Source organism: Schistocerca nitens, chromosome 6 (genome assembly GCF_023898315.1).
Source record: "Schistocerca nitens isolate TAMUIC-IGC-003100 chromosome 6, iqSchNite1.1, whole genome shotgun sequence".
Classification (NCBI taxonomy): Eukaryota; Metazoa; Arthropoda; class Insecta; order Orthoptera; family Acrididae; genus Schistocerca; species Schistocerca nitens.
In genome coordinates this window covers 655,575,754-655,594,935 of record NC_064619.1, presented here as the reverse complement: position 1 = coordinate 655,594,935, position 19,182 = coordinate 655,575,754, and the positions used below count along the sequence as shown (strand labels likewise).

Below are 19,182 nucleotides of genomic sequence, written 5' to 3'. Positions count from 1 at the left end.
CAGCAGTTGAGTCCCATAGTGCTCAGAGCCATTTGAACCATTTGAGCCTCCACTTAGCGACCGAGAGCAGTGGCGTTTGTGTTGACCTGTCAGTGCTAACAGACAAGCAACACTGTGTGAAATAACCACAGGAATCGACGTGGGACGTACGACGAACGTATCCATCAGTACAGAGCGGTGAAATTTTGCGTTAATAGGCTATGGCAGCAGACGACCGAGTGCCTTTGCTAACAACACGACTTCGCCGCAAAGTGTCTCCTGGGCTCGTGACCATATTACTCCAGACGACTGGAAAATCGCGGCCAGGTCAGATGGGAGATGAGTCCCGATTTCAGTTGGTAAGAGCTGATGGTAGGATTAGAGTGTGGCGCAGATCCCACGAAGCTATGGACCCAAGTTGTCAACAAGGCACCGTGCAAGCTGGGGGTTGCTTCATAATGGCATGGACTGTGTTTACATGGTCCACTGAACCGATCATTGACTAGAAATGGTTATGCTCGACTACCTGGAGACCATGTTTCCAAGCAAGGAAGGAATTTTTATGGATGCCAATGCGCCATATCACCGACTCACAACTGGTCGCCATTGGTTTGAAGAACATTCTGAACAGTTCGAGAAAATAATTGGCCATCCAGCTCGCCCGACAGAGTCGTATCGAACACTTATGGGACATAAATGAGAAATCAGATGGTGCGGAAAATTGTGTATCGGCAACATTTTCGGAACTATATATGGCTATAGAGGCAGCATGGGTCAATAATTCTGCAAGGGACTTCCAACGACATGTTGAGTCCCTGCCACATGGAGCTACGCCGGGCAGTTTGGAGGTCTGACACGATATTAGAAGGTGCCCCATGACTTTTGTCACCTCGTTGTATAGTGTCCCTGTGTTATCAATGTGCACTCTCGTATTGACTCTACACGCGCACCAATCTCTCTTATAGTATTCTAATGATCCCTGCGTGGGATTTCTACGACACAGTCTCTACGGCGACAGCAGGACCCGCAAGCGCACACGGCCGCCTCCCTTCCGCATTCTTGCTCTATCGAAGCTCGTGTGCCTCCTCTAGTAACATGCTCGACGATTAGGCGTAAAAATCTAATCTTTCCTTCTCCATTTCTTTTAAGTTGGTCGGACGTTGATCTGTGACGTTCACAAAGATACGCAGCATCGTTTGCCACTAACAGACAACGACACATTCTTCTGCGCCTCATTACAACCCAATTATACATGTGGCACGACCTTACGATGGCTTTGCTGGGTCAAAACAAGGATATCTTCTTTATAGTTCGAGTATATTGATGTGTAATTGACAGATTTCAGTGGGATGGGGCGGGGGCATGGTCATTGATACTAAGGCTGTTGGTAAGATATCGACACCGATTCATCGATATTTTTCCAAAAGTATCGATTGCCGATATTTTTATTGAGTATTACATTTTGATCTCAATTTTGGTAAATATTTGAAACTGTTCTTTTGAAATAGCAGTAGAACATAATTTACTTTCACTGTGCGAAGCAGTATTACTACTTTTCGAGCTTTCAATACGTCCAGTCTTTCTCTTTGACTGTGCAAAGCAAGTATCTAAATGATAAGATTGGTCATTGCGGTGGATGGAAACTTGTGAGGAAAATGCTGTCGTAATCGGCGCTGCCAACAGAAAGTACTCCGTTCAACTTCACCACGCAGTTTTGACGCTAGAACTGCTAGGTCATTAGCTTTGGCAGAAATGAAAAAAAAGGAAATTCGACAGAAGTGTTCCAGACAAAATCCGATATGTGACGAAACCGAACGACGGACTCTTCGAACACCTTTTATTGTGCTATTTACCTGCAGTTAACATTGTTAGCAAACTGGTTATCGCTAAGCGTGAACGTTCATAGTTTTCCTTTCAATTCTTGCTCTAAGGGTACGGGCAGGCTGCTAGCTTATTCATGTACAGAATATTTAATAATAAGCCAGTACCTAAATATACAGGTCTAAAACCGTCAGTATATTTACAATGTGCTGCCGATATTTTTATAGGGCGGTACGCCTATATCGACCTGTCGATATATGGATATATGTATACTTCGTTCGAGATATCGGGCGACGGTAGAGGCATATTTTTTAAATGTCGATACATGGGATCCCCGATATTTTTAAAAATATCAACAGTCCTAATTGCTACTGGCGTGCAGCCGACCGCGCTAGACAAGGCTGTGCATCCGTGTGCAAAATAACCAACACAGCGAGCACGTGACACTCTGGAGAAGAATGACGATTGGCTTACAACTGGTTCCTGCCACTCTACTCGCGAAAACGTCGATCGCGAAGTTATTTTAATCGAAGTTAATCATTTAAATAATGCTGTGAACGTGTGTTAAGTCTTTCCTTTTCATCCATGTAAGCCTCGCATCTTTTACAAGCTGAAGTGCAGTTTTCCACGAGTTTCACGAGCGAATTGTGCGCTGATGCATACTGACCGCTTCCGTCTTGTTGCAGGTCCGACATCCTGGTTGTAAGCGACGTCATACAGAGCAAGAGCCTATGTAACCTGGTGATGGTGAGTACTTCCTCTCTGTACTCCTTACATACAAGCCTGCCAGCTGACGTCATTACTACGGCAGATGCTGTTTGAATAGTTTATAGGCGTTCTCTTGTTCGCTTTTCCTGACGGGGCAATCCTAAAGTATTGTCCACTTGTCCTGCTGATAATATAACATCAGTTCTATTCCTATTCCATTCATGTCTGAAACAATAATGCTTGTAATTCCAAGAGTCACACTTCATTATATTCTAAGAATGTAAGCAAGAAGTTCACTACTCTTGTGTTGCAATATTCACGGTGTGCCATACTCATCAGCGAAAATAGAAGAGACTAGAAACTGATACGATCTAGAAAATATGGATCTGCAATAAGCCGTTAGCTAGATAATTGTTGCCACGCGGGGTAGCCGAGCGGTCTAAGTCATTTTGTCACGGTCCGCACGGCTTCACCCGTCGGATTTACTTATATGGATATGGTGTCTCTTCTTTCGGACATGTCCGAAAGAACAGACACCATATCCATATAAGTATATAGTTCTGGCGATACAGGTCACGACCTCCGAACTCTTACGGGACATGATAAGAATGTCCTCTACGAGTAATGACTGTGTTGGGTAGGGACACTACGAATGTAGTGTGTGGACGTACAAGGTGAGAATGTGGGTCACGCGGGAGGAGTGCGCGAGATAGTCCCTGCAGTCGCCCTATTCTATGTGCCCTCGGTGGCTCAGATGGATAGAGTGTCTGCCATGTAAGCAGGAGATCCCGGGTTCGAGTCCCGGTCGGGGCACACATTTTCACCTGTCCCGGTTGATATATATCAACGCCGTCAGCAGCTGAAGGTATTAACATATAATTCGAATTTAATTCTAATTCCCCCGTCGGAGGTTCGACTCCTCCCTCGGGTATGGGTGTGAGTGTCGTCCTTAGCGTAAGTTAGTTTAAGTTAGATTAAGTAGTGTGTAAGCTTAGGGACCGACGACCTCAGCAGTTTGGTCCCATAAGAATTTACCACAACTTAAAAAAAAAAATTGTTGTTGCGAGCTGCCAGTGACGTCTGTATGAAATATTGTACTACTAAAGCAAAACGAGGTTAATTGAATGTAGTCGAATTAAATCGGGTGATACTGAGGGTATTAGATTAGGAAATGAGACTCTTAAAGTAGTATATTAGTTTTGCTATTTAGGGAGCAAAATAGCTGATGATGGTCGAAGTAGAGAGGATATAAAATGTAGATTGGCAATGGCAAGGAAGGCGTTTCTGAAGAGAAATTTGTTAACATCGAGTATAGATTTAGGTGTCAGGAAGTCTTTTCTAAATGTGTTTGTATGGAGTGTAGCCATGTATGGAAGTGAAACGTGGACACTAAATAGTTTCGACAAAAAGAGAATAGAAGGTTTCGAAATGTGGTGCTACAGAAGAATGCTGAAGATTAGATGGGTAGATCACATAACTAATGAGGAGGTATTGAATAGAATTGGTGAGAAGAGAAATTTGTGGCACAACTTGACTAGAAGAAGTGATCAGTTGGTAGGACATATTCTGAGGCATCAAGGGATCACCAATTTAGTATTGGAGGGCAGCGCGGAGGGTAAAAATCGTAGAGGGAGACCATGAGATGAATACACTAAACAGATTCAGAAGGATGTAGGCTGCAGTAGGTACTGGGAGATGAAGAAGCTTGCACAGGATAGAGTAGCATGGAGAGCTGCATCAAACCAGTCTCTGGACTGAAGACCACAACAACAACAATACAGATCTGTGTCATATGCAGAATCAGATTTGTGCCGTACACTTCACTGTTGAGAAAATTCAAGTCAGAAACATGCAGAGGACTGGTGATCTCGAAATGCACAACGAAGGAGTTATGCAAATTGGTCACAAATTGATATTCACACAAGTATCGACGTGCAGCACAATTTCACCGCGCACTTGGCAAGAATAGTAAACAGGGGATATGTTTGATACCAGTGCGTAAAGTCTCCGCTAATTTCATTCCGTGTACTCAGTTCCGTCTCCAAAGATCTCGTTGTCGATGGGACGTTAAACAGTAATGTCCTCCACCTGAACTCAGTTGGACAGTAGCTATTCTTAGCGGACAGGTGCATGAACAATTTAAGCGGATGTCAGCATTTTAGAGACGATGCGTAGGTGGGCTCAAAGAAGCCGGTTGCAGTAATTGGCGAATAACTCGACATTTGAATAGGAGCAGTGCTGCTATTCGACGATGTTGGCAGGAATGGGTGAACCGTGGCCAAATACAGCGTCGCCGGCCGGAGTGACCGAGCGGTTCTAGGCGCTACAGTCTGGAACCGCGCGACCGCTACGGTCGCAGGTTCGAATCCTGCCTCGGGCATGGATGTGTGTGATGGCCTTAGGTTAGTTAGGTTTAAGTAGTTCTAAGTTCTAGGGGACCGATGACCTCAGAAGTTAAGTCCCATAGTGCTCAGAGCCATTTTTGAAATACAGCGTCGAGAAGGAAGCAGTCGACCTAGAGACATGGAAGGGCGTGAGGACCGAGCAATCATAAGAGAGGCATTCACAGCCCCGGATTCACCATTATCATCGATCCGACGAGCAAATGGTGCTTCAGTGACCACAAAGTTTATTAATAAGCGGGTCACAGAAAGGGGGCTGAGCTCACGGCACCGTTTGCGCCATCTACGAATGGTAGTCGGCGTACACATCTCTACACTGACAAACCCGATTGCAATGGTGTCGAGCACATTCTGCCTCGAATCTCACTGACTGGAGTAGAATTGTCTCCAGTGATGACTCCCACTCCGAACTGAGCTCCTATGTCCAGCGAAGAAGTGTCTGGAGACACACCGAACAGCGATGGCACCCCAACCTGAGTGTCGCACGCCATCTCCGGCGCCTTTACAGTAAAGCGGTACGTCGAAGATTCTCTACGCCCCGTTTTGTTGCCCTCCGTGACAGGCCATCCTTAGTGTATATTTCAGCAAAATAATGACCGCCCGCGCACGGTGAGAGCTTGTGCTGATTGTCTTCGTGCTTGCTTGGTTTGTTTGGGGAAGGAGACCAGACAGCGAGGTCATCGGTCTCATCGGATTTGGGAAGGACGGGGAAGGAATTCGGCCGTGCCCTTTGAAAGGAACCATCCCGGCATTTGCCTGGAGTGATTTAGGGAAATCACGGAAAACCTAAATCGGGATGGCCGGATGCGGGATTGAACCGTCGTCCTCCCTAATGCGAGTCCAGTGTCTAACCACTGCGCCACCTCGCTCGGTGTCTTCGTGCTTGCCAAACTCTACCTTGACCAGCAAGACCCCCAATTGAGAACGTATGGAGCATTGTGGGCAGTGCCCTCCAACCAGCTCGCAATTTTGACGATGCTAACGCGCCGACTGGACTGAATTTGGCTCGCTATCCCTCCGGAGGATATTCAACAGCTCTAACAATCAGTGCCAAGACCAATAACTGCTTGCATAGGGAGCAGAGTTCAGCCAATATGTGAAGCTATTTCTCTTGAATAAATCATCCAACTTGAACAAATCATCCAATTTTTTTCTGAAATCGTGATCATTTGTTTATTTGCACATGTGAACCACTTCTGCCGATTTCCTCCCCATTCGGGTAATTCCTTTGTGGTGTGCCTTTTGTTTTCTTAGAGAGTGTATAATGAGGTACCGACTGGACATCCCTGTATAAGTATTGAGTCACTACTTGATGAGATTTCAAAATGGTGCAAAGATTAGCATGTTGATTTGAATGTTCAGATTTCAGTGTTCAGAAATATAAAATTGTGCACTTCACAAAACGAAAAAACATAGTAGTGTATGACAATATTTGTAGTTTTAATAAACAATTTTGGAACAGCGGCCGGCCGCTGTGGCGGAGCGGTTCTAGGCACTTCAGTCCGGAACCGTGCTACGGTCGCAGGTTCGAATCCTGCCTCGGGCATGGATGTTTGTGATATCCTTAGGTTAGTTAGGTTTAAGTAGTTCTAAGTCTAGGGGACTGATGATCTCAGATGTTAAGTCCCATAGTGCTCAGAGCCATTTTAACCATTTCTTGGAACAGCGATCGAAAAATTTTTAAAAAATTTTTCTTTTTAAAATTCAGTCTTGATCGCACCATGTATGCCACAAGAACATAGGTGGCCGGTTTCGGTCATATCACATGACCATCAGTGTAAAACGGGTTCACATAATCGCGAAAACGTAAAAATTGGTTGACATGGGGTAGAGTGAGAAGAGGTAGGCGGAGCATCTTCGTATTTAAGCGTATACCAGTCACTTGCTGGCACCAATTGACATCACAGCAACTGAGAAGAGTGCTCCACGTACCATCTACGAAGGATGCCATGGGTATAACAAGTCTTATCGTATTTTATCCTTATAAGCATTTTGTCATATTTTATTATCAATTTATTAAGGTTTCTATTACTTTCTAAATTAAATTACAGGTCTGATGACGGTCATGTGATACGACCGCTATGTTCTTGTAGCATACGTGGTGCGATCAAGACTGAGTTTTAAAAAGAAAATTTTTTTAAATGTTTATAGTGATATTAAATGGAACGACCGTCTAGACTCTTTTGTAGGTTAATCAGGTGCCAGGCTCCGATTTATGAGGAGGACACAAGGAATATGAAGCCAAAGGGGAACACTTGCCAAACATTCGTGCGGCCCATCCTAGACTATTGGACAAGTGTATGTGACGAGTACCAAATAGAACTAACAGGGGATATTTAACGGCTACGATGGCCACAGGTTTGTTCGACCCACGGGAGTGCGTCAAGGAGACGCAAAACATAAGCCTTAAATGACAGACGCTTAAAGATTGACACAAACTATCTCGTGAGAGCATATGTATAAGGTCGCAGAACCAGCTGCAAATGAGGATTCTAGGAATATATAATTGACTCTTATTAATTTGAACCTCATTAAATTGAATTTCTCGATAAATCGTAGTAGTAGACTGGTTCCTTGAAAATATTTTGATAATAAAAAAACGTAAGATGTCTTCCACATCTTACGTGTTTAGGTACACTCGATAAATCGAAGCGATTATCGTGATAGATTGACCACAAACACTTTATAACTCGAAGTTAGCAGCCATCTGTCACTCGGTAACTGGGATTCTTTAATCAATTATTGCGGTAATTCTTTGAGCAATCAACTCTCTGCAACATTTCTTTGTTTCTCTTACAAGGGGAGGCCGCCAATTGTGAAATTCAGATTCGATTCATACTGCGCATAATAAAAGCTCATGGCCAGAGGTGTAATGTGGCAAAGCACCAAGATGCACTTCTCAGCCGTTGTCGATAAAATCGACAGTTAAAAGAAACCGTTGCGATGAAATACTCTCTACGATTTTCTCGCTTCCCACCCCCGGGTTCCCGGGTTCGATTCCCGGCGGGGTCAGGGATTTTCTCTGCCTCGTGATGGCTGGTTGTTGTGTGCTGTCCTTAGGTTAGTTAGGTTTACGTAGTTCTAAGTTCTAGGGGACTGATGACCATAGATGTTAAGTCCCATAGTGCTCAGAGCCATTTGAACCAACTCTCTACGATTTACAATTTCCTACAGCGTCGTGGCGCAGCGGTAGCTCGGGTTCGTAATCCGAAGGTCGCCGGATCGAATCTCGCGCCATGCAACCTTTTTTTTCTAGTATTTGTTTTTTGTAATTATATATATATATATATATATATATATATATATATATATATATATATATATATCGTGGGGTCTCTACTCTAATTCGAACGTTTGACTTACACTATACGTATTCGTTTCGGAATATCGTTTCTACGTCTTCTGTTAACTACACGTGTAAACATTACGAAGACAATTAATAACATTTGTGAAATACAACTTTGTTTGCGGAAAACATAATCATGTTCGAAGTCGCCAGTTTTTCCACGACAAATGACTTTCAACAACTTATTATATGCATAATTGTTGCAACTGATTGCCGGGAATTTTTTATATATATATATATATATATATATATATATATAAAAAATTCCCGGCAATATATATATTTGAATTACAAAAAACAAATACTAAAAAAAAAGTTCCATGGTGCAAGATTCGATCCGCCGACCTACTGGTTACGAACCCGAGCGCTTACCGCTGCGCCACGACGCTGTAGGAAATTGTAAATCGTAGAGAGTATTTCACCGCAACGGTTTCTTTTAACTGTCGATTTTCTCGACAACGGCTGAGAAGTGCATCTTGGTGCTTTGCCACATTACACTTCTGGCCATGAGCTTTTATTATGAGCAGTATGAATCGAATCTGAATTTCCCAAATGGCGGCCTCCCTTTGTTAGTGAATAACGCATTAGAATATACAAATCAGTTGTAAAAATTACTTCAAGTAAGTGCATATGTTTTGCTACTGGGGCCGTGAAATGAGGATACAGAAAAAAAGACTATAACGAAAACTTTTGGTATTCCGCCATCCAAACTGTCGACAATCTTGAAGCACAGAGATCGGATTGCAGAAAATGTATAACATGGGCGTGCGAAACGGATCTGAAAAGGTGAGTTCCTGAGTCCTGAAGAATGGTTACTGAAATGGCTTAGTCATTGTAGTGAAAAAAGGCCATTAGATGTTATGCGCTTACTTAAAACTTAACACTGCAAAGATTTTGGTTCACGATATAGGATAGCATTTAAGTTGGTCAGATGCCCAACGTAAGTTTCGGAAGCTGTGACCTTCTCTGATAAAGGACTGGGGGGAATGAATGACCGCTTCGAGAAATGCCTATTCATCAAGGAGGCAAAAAATCAACTGCAACAGTACCACAAGAGCGGAGAGATGGATGCGTGTTTCCACAATATGTGACACACTCTTCCTGACTTACGACACACCGTTGCGTTTGACAGTTTGACGAAGTGGAGGTCGGCGGTGACCTGGGCGACGCAGTAGCTTAGGTTGTTCAGTTTGACAAGAACGAAGAGGAAGGAGAAGAAGCAGAGCCGTTTCCCTGCGTCACTCCAAACGAAGGAAAGTCGTCATTGGGCACAATATTACAATGGAAGAAGATTATATGTTTTCGGCTCTGGTCACAACAGAAAATGTGCTTGATCAAACAAGCTGGTGAAGGTCACTGAGGCAAATCTCTGATACGTTTACAAAATAAAATTTCACTCTACTTAGGTATTTCGGAACTTTGTGTACGAGGGGGTACCAAAAAATAATAATAATAACAAAACAAAACCGGAAGAGCACTGCCGTGGCGAAACTTGTGTAGTATGCATTTCTGCCGCTAGGCAGCGCAGCCTATGTTGTCGACTGACTTGTTCTTTTAATCTCAATTTTTTGCTAACGCTGTTTTGTTCTTGTTTCGTTTTATATGACGACAAATTTAAGTGAACAACGTGTAGCTCTTAAATTTTGTTTTCTACTCGGTAAAAGTGCTGCTGAAACTGTTTTAATGTTGAAACCAGCGTACCAATGTGACACACAAGTGTACGAGTGATTTGCTCGATTTAAAAGTGGAGTGATTTTCTCGATTTAAAAGTGGCGACATGTCGACTGATGACAAATATTGTTCTGAAAGTCCATAAACTGCCAGAATCGACGAAAATATTGAAAAAATTCGCAAGCTTGTGCTGACAAACCGTCGATAGACAATTGATAGCTGTCGTAGATTAGTGGATTATCTTGGAGCTCGGTTCAGCGAATTTTACCGGGACGTTTGGGCAGACAGGAGACTGGTTTTTCCACCACGACAACGCACCTGCTCATACAGCCATCTCTGTTAAGACAGTTTTTAGCTAGAAATGACGTAGTTTCGCTACCCTACGCAGCTTACTCGCATGACCTGGCTCCATTCGGCTTTTTCTTATTTCCACACATGAAGAGGGGCATAGAAGGACACCGATTTGACAACATTGGAGAAGTCAACAAAAAAAAAAACAAGGGAGGAGCTGTCAGCCATTTCAAAAAGATGACGGCAAAAAATGCTTCGAACAGTGGAATTACCGGTGGGAAAAATATATTAGTTGCAGGCCTTTGGGAGTTGGGTAACGCTAGGAAGGACAATTGCATGACACTGTGGATTACACGAACGTTATTGTAGCTATCTGCATCCTTGAAGGATCGTGTCTTCCACGATGGCTATGGCATCAAATGGTTCAAATGGCTCTGAGCACTATGGGACTTAACATCCGAGGTCACCAGTCCCCTAGAACTTAGAACTACTTAAACCTAACTAACCTAAGGACATCACACACATCCATGACCGAGGCAGGATTCGAACCTGCGACCGTAGCGGTCACGCGGTTCCAGACTGAAGCGCTATGGCATCTTCTAGCAGGATAACCATCCATATCTCAAGGCCACAATCGCGCTACAGTGATTTGAGGACCATTGCCATGAACTCACGCTAATGTCTTGGTCATCAGATGCACCTGATATGAACCCAAAAGAAGAAATCTGGGATGCTGCCGGGCGTCACTCCGCACCGACAAACCACCAGCCCGTAATTTACGGGAACTGCGTGTCCTGTGTATTGACATATGCTACCTCATACCTCCGGAAACCTACTAAGGACATCTCGAATCCATGTCACGCGGAATCGCTGCTAAATTGCGTTCCAAAGGTGGACCAACTCGCTGCGAAACGGTGGTCATAATGTTTTGGCTCGTCACTGTATTCGTAGAACTACACTACTAAAATTATTGTAACTTCCCAGCACTTTGGGATGAAGTGCTTTTTTCCAAATCTTTCTGACATTACAGCTCAACAGGTGGACGTCTTGCAGCGGTATCGGAGGTTTACGCGTCACCCCTGCCTTTCGTTGCTCGATTTGAATGGAGAGAGAAGTGGTGCGTGTAGTGACGTGCGCGCCACAGAGCCGCGGTTGGCTGGGTTATGGCGCCGCGCACACACACACGCACACACACACACACACACACACACACACACACACACACGCTGCCCAATCAGCGACGGCCGCGGGCCACAGCTTCATTCAATTAAAACTTGCCGTGCGCCGCCGGCCGGGCCTCTCCGCTCTTCTCTACACTCGCCTCATCTTTTATTCAGACGCCCTCCGCTCTGACTCAGCGTCCCCTGCCATTCTCTCTCCTCTCTCCCGTATAAATTTTCGCCCTCCGGTTTCTCCGCCACGCCGTGCATAGCCTTTTCCCTCTCAGCTTAAAACCCGTCCGCTGCACTCACGTCAATTTATTGTAGTCTCAATCCTCTCCCGCCTTCCGCACCTCGTTTCCTTTTACTTCCCTTCCTCTTGCTACAATTCTTTCCTCTTCCTCTTCTTCCTACAGTACCTAGTCTCTACACGAACGCCGCTTCGCGCCTTAAAAGGCTTTCATCGTAGACGAAAGGATTTACGGTGAGAATAAATTCGTGCTACTTTTTTTGTTTCCTCTGCTGCAAACTAGGAGTCCTTCTCTGTAAATTGCGCATTACAGTTGAGACCGGTGGCACAAAATGAAAGTGTCCCTCTTTGGTTTTCAGCCGAACTTGGCCTCAATATTGTTCTTAGATTCATTTTGCGACTAACTATGTCCCGTATGAAGGAAAATGAACACTAAATGTAGTAGAGCTGCCGGCCGGAGTGGCCGAGCGGTTCTAGGCGCTACAGTCTGGAACCGTGCGACCGCTACGGTCGCAGGTTCGAATCCTGCCTCGGGCATGGATGTGTGTGATGTCTTTAGGTTAGTTAGGTTTAAGTAGCTCTAAGTTCTAGGGCACTCATGACCTCAGAAGTTAAGTCCCATAGTGCTCAGAGCCATTTCAACCATTTTGTAGTAGAGCTATTTTTCTATTTGGGTAGCGAAATAACAAACGATGGCTAAAACAGGGAGGATATAAAATGCGGATAACAATAGAACGAAAAGAGAGACTGAAAAATAAAAATTTTCAAACGCCAGTTTACTTTTCCTAAACCAAAGTACGAGGTGCATTCAAGTTCTAAGGCCTCCGATTTTTCTTCTAATTAACTACTCACCGGAAATCGATGAAACTGGCGTTACTTCTCGACGTAGTCGCCCTGCAGACGTACACATTTTTCACAACACTGACGCCATGATTCCATGGCAGCGGCGAAGGCTTCTTTAGGAGTCTGTTTTGACCACTGGAAAATCGCTGAGGCAATAGCAGCACGGCTGGTGAATGTGCGGCCACGGAGAGTGTCTTTCATTGTTGGAAAAAGCCAAAAGTCACTAGGAGCCAGGTCAGGTGAGTAGGGAGCATGAGGAATCACTTCAAAGTTGTTATCACGAAGAAACTGTTGCGTAACGTTAGCTCGATGTGCGGGTGCGTTGTCTTGGTGAAACAGCACACGCGCAGCCCTTCCCGGACGTTTTTGTTGCAGTGCAGGAAGGAATTTGTTCTTCAAAACATTTTCGTAGGATGCACCTGTTACCGCAGTGCCCTTTGGAACGCAATGGGTAAGGATTACGCCCTCGCTGTCCCAGAACATGGACCCCATCATTTTTTCAGCACTGGCGGTTACCCGAAATTTTTTTGGTGGCGGTGAATCTGTGTGCTTCCATTGAGCTGACTGGCGCTTTCTTTCTGGATTGAAAAATGGCATCCACGTCTCATCCATTGTCACAACCGACGAAAAGAAAGTCCCATTCATGCTGTCGTTGCGTGTCAACATTGCTTGGCAACATGCCACACGGGCAGCCGTGTGGTCGTCCATCAGCATTCGTGGCATCCACCTGGATGACACTTTTCGCATTTTCAGGTCGTCATGCAGGATTGTGTGCACAGAACCCACAGAAATGCCAACTCTGGAGGCGATCTGTTCAACAGTCATTCGGCGATCCCCCAAAACAATTCTCTCCACTTTCTCGATAATGTCGTCAGACCGCCTTGTGCGAGCCCGAGGTTGTTTCGGTTTGTTGTCACACGATGCTCTGCCTGCATTAAACTGTCGCACCCACGAACGCACTTTCGACACATCCATAACTCCATCACCACATGTCTCCTTCAACTGTCGATGAATTTCAATTGGTTTCACACCACGCAAATTCAGAAAACGAATGACTGCACGCTGTCCAAGTAAGGAAAACGTCGCCATTATAAGTATTTAAAACAGTTCTCATTCTCGCCGCTGGCGGTAAAATTCCATCAGCGGTACGGTGCTGCCATCTCTGGGACGTATTGACAATGAACGCGGCCTCATTTTAAAACAATGCGCATGTTTCTATCTCTTTCCAGTCCGGAGAAAAAAATCGGAGGCCTTAGAACTTGAATGTACCTCGTATTTCGCCAGGTTTTGCGGTCTGTAAGTGAAGACTAACCTCATGGACAACTGTAGGGACTCTGATACAATTTTCATTAAGACACTACCGGAAAAAGATTAGTACACCCTTGTACGGGTTTCCAATTTACTCTAGATTTAGTGTTGCAACAGTGCATATAGAGTAAATGAAAGAATTACATTTACAGATCAATAGCGCAAGCGGTTGTTTGGTACCGCGTGTCGACCCATGCCGAAACAAACCCATATTAGTTCGTGGTGCGGCTTCCACGAGCGGCAATGTAGGCGGTGACCCTGGCATCCAGTCGATCGGAGACATGGCGAATACTGTCCTGGGATAGGTTATGCCACACCTGCTCGACCTGTTCATGTAGTTCTGTAAGAGTTGCAGGCTGACAAGTTGCATGAGTCACTTCTCGTCTCATCGTATGCCACATGTGCTTGATTTGAGTCGAGTCCGGGGATACTGCTGGCCAAGGAAGTTGCTGCACCTCTTAAAGAGCACACTGAATTTTGCAGGTAGTGTGTAAGCCAGCATTATCCTCTTGGAGAAACGCATCACCTTCCTGGTGCACTAACGGCAGGCAAAAGAACGGATCTGACAACGTTCTGCACGTATCGAGCGCTGGTTAGAATCCCCTCCAGAAACACCAAAGGTGAACGAGAGTTACAACTCACCGCACCCAGGATCATAAGGCCTGGGGTGGGGCCACTGTGTCTCACAAGGGGAAGGCCTCAGACACGGCCAAGCGATTCGGTTCAAATTTGGCAGGTCGCTTGTGTACAACCTAAAACAAAGGAATCTAAGATATTTTGGGTCAACACCCCCGCAATTTTGAGAAAATCACCCCTAAAGGTTATAACGAGCAATCGACTCAGAATTGGCGGGATCGATAGATAATTGTAAATAGAGCATTTCTCATCATCAGGTATGGGGTCCAAAAACGCATACTTTTCCAGAAATCGAGGTAAGAAACTTATACAACTGCCGCTTCTGTACCCACATGGTAAACACTTTTCGCCGACAGCACCGATAGCGCAACGGCCAAGACAACTGGCTGGGAATCTAAGAACCCTGGTTCGAATCTCGAAGAAACCTAGCAGATGTTCTTCATTTCGTTTGTATTTTTCCATATCTCAATTGATAAAAGTGAGGACACGTAACAGTGACTGGAAGAGCCATTGTAAAGTGACCTGCAGTAACTTTTTAATTGTTTACTGTTCCAAGAGGTTTGAGAAATTTGTTTGGCTACCTTATTATTATCATTCCTTATTGATTTACTTACCTTATTAACCTTCCTATCCCTATCAATTGATAAACGGAAAAATACAAACGAAAATAACATCCGCTAGGTTTCTTCGAGATTCCAACCCGGGTTTTCCGATTCCCAGCGAGTTACCTTAGCCATTGCACTATCGGATCTGTGGCGAGAAGCGCTTACCATGTGGATATAGAAGGACCAGTTGTAAAAGTTTCTTTCCTCGATTTCTGGAAACGTTTGCGTTTGCGGACCCCATGCCTGATGAAAAATGCTCTATTTACAATTATCTATCGATACCTCCAATTTTGAGTCGATTGCTCGTCGTAACCTTTAGAGGTGATTTTCTCAGAATTGCGGGGTTGTTGACCCAAAATATCTTAGAGTCCTTCGTTTTAGGTTGTACACAAGCGACCTGACAAATGTGAGCCGAATCGGTTGGCCGTGTCTGAGGCCTTCCTCTTGTCAGACGAAAAAGCACTCTACGAGACAGCGCTCAACTGGTCTACGTCGTAGGTGCAAGCGACCATCACTTGCGTGCAAACAGAATCTGCTTTCATCGCTGAAGACCACGACGCGCAATTTCATCTTCCAGTTGATCTTATGACGGCACCATTCGACCCGTGCACGTCGACGCAATGGAGTGAGTGCAAAACGGACTAAGGTGTGTGTGCCCATAGCCACACTGCTAATAACTCTTTCGAAACAGCTCGTGTGGACACGTGTAGTTTCGTAAGCCCTCTCATGTGTGCTGTGGTAGTTGTACGATGTGCAACTGCTGCCTTTACGATACCACAATCCTGGCGGGCGTTTATGCTGCATGGACGTCGGGAACCTCGTCTGCGGATGTGGGAATGTTTACGCGACTACTGATACCAGCATCGTTGCAGAACTGACGCAGCGCGTGCAACTTGTGTTGTGTGTCCGAGAGGACCACCCAACCACTCGGAACGCCACGATGTTATCCCTTTAAAAACTCACTCAGTTGGCTCTATGAAGCACGAGTGCTTCTACGTGGATGGTTGTCTGCTTGCTTCACATGTTTACACCATGCTGAGCCTTCAGGCTGTGAGCATTACCGACCAAAGGGTAGACACAGATTGCGTTCTGGTAGCCATGCAACCACGCTATCTTCTGGCGGACGACTTTAAAACCGTTACCAGTACATCTACTATCCTCCAGGTGGCAAATGTTGTCATCGGTCTTTCCAAGTTTACTAGTTTTTTTTCCGGCAATGTAGGCATACTGATTCACAACGGAGATTTGTGTATGTTGTTGTTGTTGTGGTCTTCAGTCCTGAGACTGGTTTGATGCAGCTCTCCATGCTACTCTATCCTGTGCAAGCTTCTTCATCTCCCAGTACCTACTGCAACCTACATCCTTCTGAATATGCTTAGCGTATTCATCTCTTGGTCTCCCTCTACGATTTTTACCCTCCACGCTGCCCTCCAATGCTAAATTTGTGATCCCTTGATGCCTCAAAACATGTCCTACCAACCGATCCCTTCTTCTAGTCAAGTTGTGCCACAAACGTCTCTTCTCCCCAATCCTATTCAATACCCCCTCATTAGTTACGTGATCTACCCACCTTATCTTCAGCATTCTTCTGTAGCACCACATTTCGAAAGCTTCTATTCTCTTCTTGTCCAAACTGGTTATCGTCCATGTTTCACTTCCATAGATGGCTACACTCCATACAAATACTTTCAGAAACGACTTCCTGACACTTAAATCTATACTCGATGTTAACAAATTTCTCTTCTTCAGAAACGATTTCCTTGCCATTGCCAGTCTACATTTTATATCCTCTCTACTTCGACCACCATCAGTTATTTTACTCCCTAAATAGCAAAACTCCTTTACTACTTTAAGTGTCCCATTTCCTAATCTAATTCCCTCAGCATCACACGATTTAATTTGACTACTTTCCATTATCCTCGTTTTGCTTTTGTTGATGTTCATCTTATATCCTCCTTTCAAGACACTGTCCATTCCGTTCAACTGCTCTTCCAAGTCCTTTGTTGTCTCTGACAGAATTACAATGTCATCGGCGAACCTCAAAGTTTTTACTTCTTCTCCATGAATTTTAATACCTACTCCGAATTTTTCTTTTGTTTCCTTTACTGCTTGCTCAATATACAGATTGAATAACATCGGGGAGAGGCTACAACCCTGTCTCACTCCTTTCCCAACCACTGCTTCCCTTTCATGCCCCTCGACTCTTATAACTGCCATCTGGTTTCTGTACAAATTGTAAATAGCCTTTCGCTCCCTGTATTTTACCCCTGCCACCTTCAGAATTTGAAAGAGAGTATTCCAGTTAACATTGTCAAAAGCTTTCTCTAAGTCTACAAATGCTAGAAACGTAGGTTTGCCTTTTCTTAATCTTTCTTCTAAGATAAGTCGTAAGGTTAGTATTGCCTCACGTGTTCTAACATTTCTACGGAATCCAAACTGATCTTCCCCGAGGTCCGCTTCTGCCAGTTTTTCCATTCGTTTGAAAAGAATTCGCGTTAGTATTTTGCAGCTGTGACTTATTAAACTGATAGTTCGGTAATTTTCATATCTGTCAACACCTGCTTTCTTTGGTATTGGAATTATTATATTCTTCTTGAAGTCTGACGGTATTTCGCCTGTCTCATACATCTTGCTCACCAGATGGTAGAGTTTTGTCATGGCTGGCTCTCCCAAGGCCATCAGTAGTTCTAATGGAATGTTGTCTACTCCCGGGGCCTTGTTTCGACTCAGGTCTTTCAGTGCTCTGTCAAACTCTTCACACAGTATCTTATCTCCCATTTCATCTTCATCTACATCCTCTTCCATTTCCATAATACTGTCCTCAAGTACATCGCCCTTGTATAAACCCTCTATATACTCCTTTGTGTATACAAATAAATATTTCGTGCGAATCGACTCAACTCTGATGATGCTTGTAGGTTAATTCATTCCTCCTGAAAATTTTCTTGGCGTGTGTTGCTTCCATTGTTCACGTTATAGAATTTGGAATTAATATTGAGTAAGCTGACGTTGTTCACTGAATTTTAATCATAACTATACGCAGTGGCGCGAAAAACAAAATTAGTGTTGTGTCAGACAATTAGTCCAGCTGTAGGAACATAGCGGCACCCTTGGAAAGCCGGATAGTTTGTTAGTTATCAATATAATTTTTCTGAAAGTATGTGTCTGCAGTGTGGAAGTGCAACGTGAATGATAAACGCTACAGATCTACACTTACATGTACACTCTGCAAATCACACTTAACTGGCTGCCAGAGGGTACATAGAGCCTGCTTCACAATAACTGCCTATCATTTCAATCTCGAACAGCGTGCGGGAAAAACGAACACATATATCTTTCTGTGCGAGCTCTGAATTCGCTTATTCGGCGTCAATAAAATATATTCGCATTCGGAGGAGTAAGTTGATAAATGAAATTTCGTGAGAAGATTCTGCCCGAAAGAAAAACGCCTTTGTTTTAATGTTACCATCCAAAATCCTGTATCATGTCAGTGACACTCTCTCCCCTATTTCTCGATAGTACAAAAGTTGCTACTCTTCTGTGAACCTTCTAGATGTACTCCGTTAAACTTATCTGGTAAGGATCTCAGACCGCGCAGCAGTACTCCAAAAGAGGACGGACAAGCGTAGTGTAGGCAGTCTCTTTTAGTAGATCTGTTACATTTTCTAAGCGTCCTGCTAACAAAACGCAATCTTTGGATAACCTTTCGCACAACATTGTCTATGTGTTCCTACCAATTTAGCCGCGCGGATTAGCCGCGTGGTCTAAGACGCCTTGTCACGGTCCGCGTGGCTGCCCCCATCGGAGATTCCAGTCCTCCCTCGGGCATGGGTGTGTGTGTGTGTCGTCCTTAGCGTAAATTAGTTTAAGTTAGATTAAATAGTGTGTAAGCTTAGGGACCGATGATCTCAGCTGTTTGGTCCCATAAGACCTTACCACAAATTTCCAAATTTTCCTTCCAATTTAAGTTGTTCGTCGTTGTAACTCCTATGTATTTAGTTGAATTTATGACCTTTAGATTTGACTGATTCATCGTGTAACCGAAGTTTAATGGATTAATTTTAGCACCGATGTGGATGACCTGATACTTCTCGTTATTTAGTCAATTGCTAATTTTCGCACCATACGGATATCTTTTCTAAAACTTTTTGCAATTTGTTTT

At 44.3% G+C, this 19,182-nt stretch overlaps 1 protein-coding gene and 1 non-coding gene across 2 annotated transcripts in view; both read left to right on the top strand.

The window, feature by feature from the left end:
- Positions 1-19,182, top strand: part of LOC126263555 (breast cancer anti-estrogen resistance protein 3 homolog) — a 1,210,178-nt gene that overhangs the window by 924,246 nt on the left and 266,750 nt on the right. Inside the window, exon 5 of the mRNA XM_049960647.1 lies at positions 2,487-2,547. Within this exon, the coding sequence (XP_049816604.1) occupies positions 2,487-2,547 (61 nt within the window). The remainder of the gene's footprint in view (positions 1-2,486; positions 2,548-19,182) is intronic.
- Positions 3,247-3,321, top strand: Trnat-ugu (transfer RNA threonine (anticodon UGU)). Its single transcript has one exon. It is a non-coding gene; the product is annotated as a tRNA-Thr (tRNA).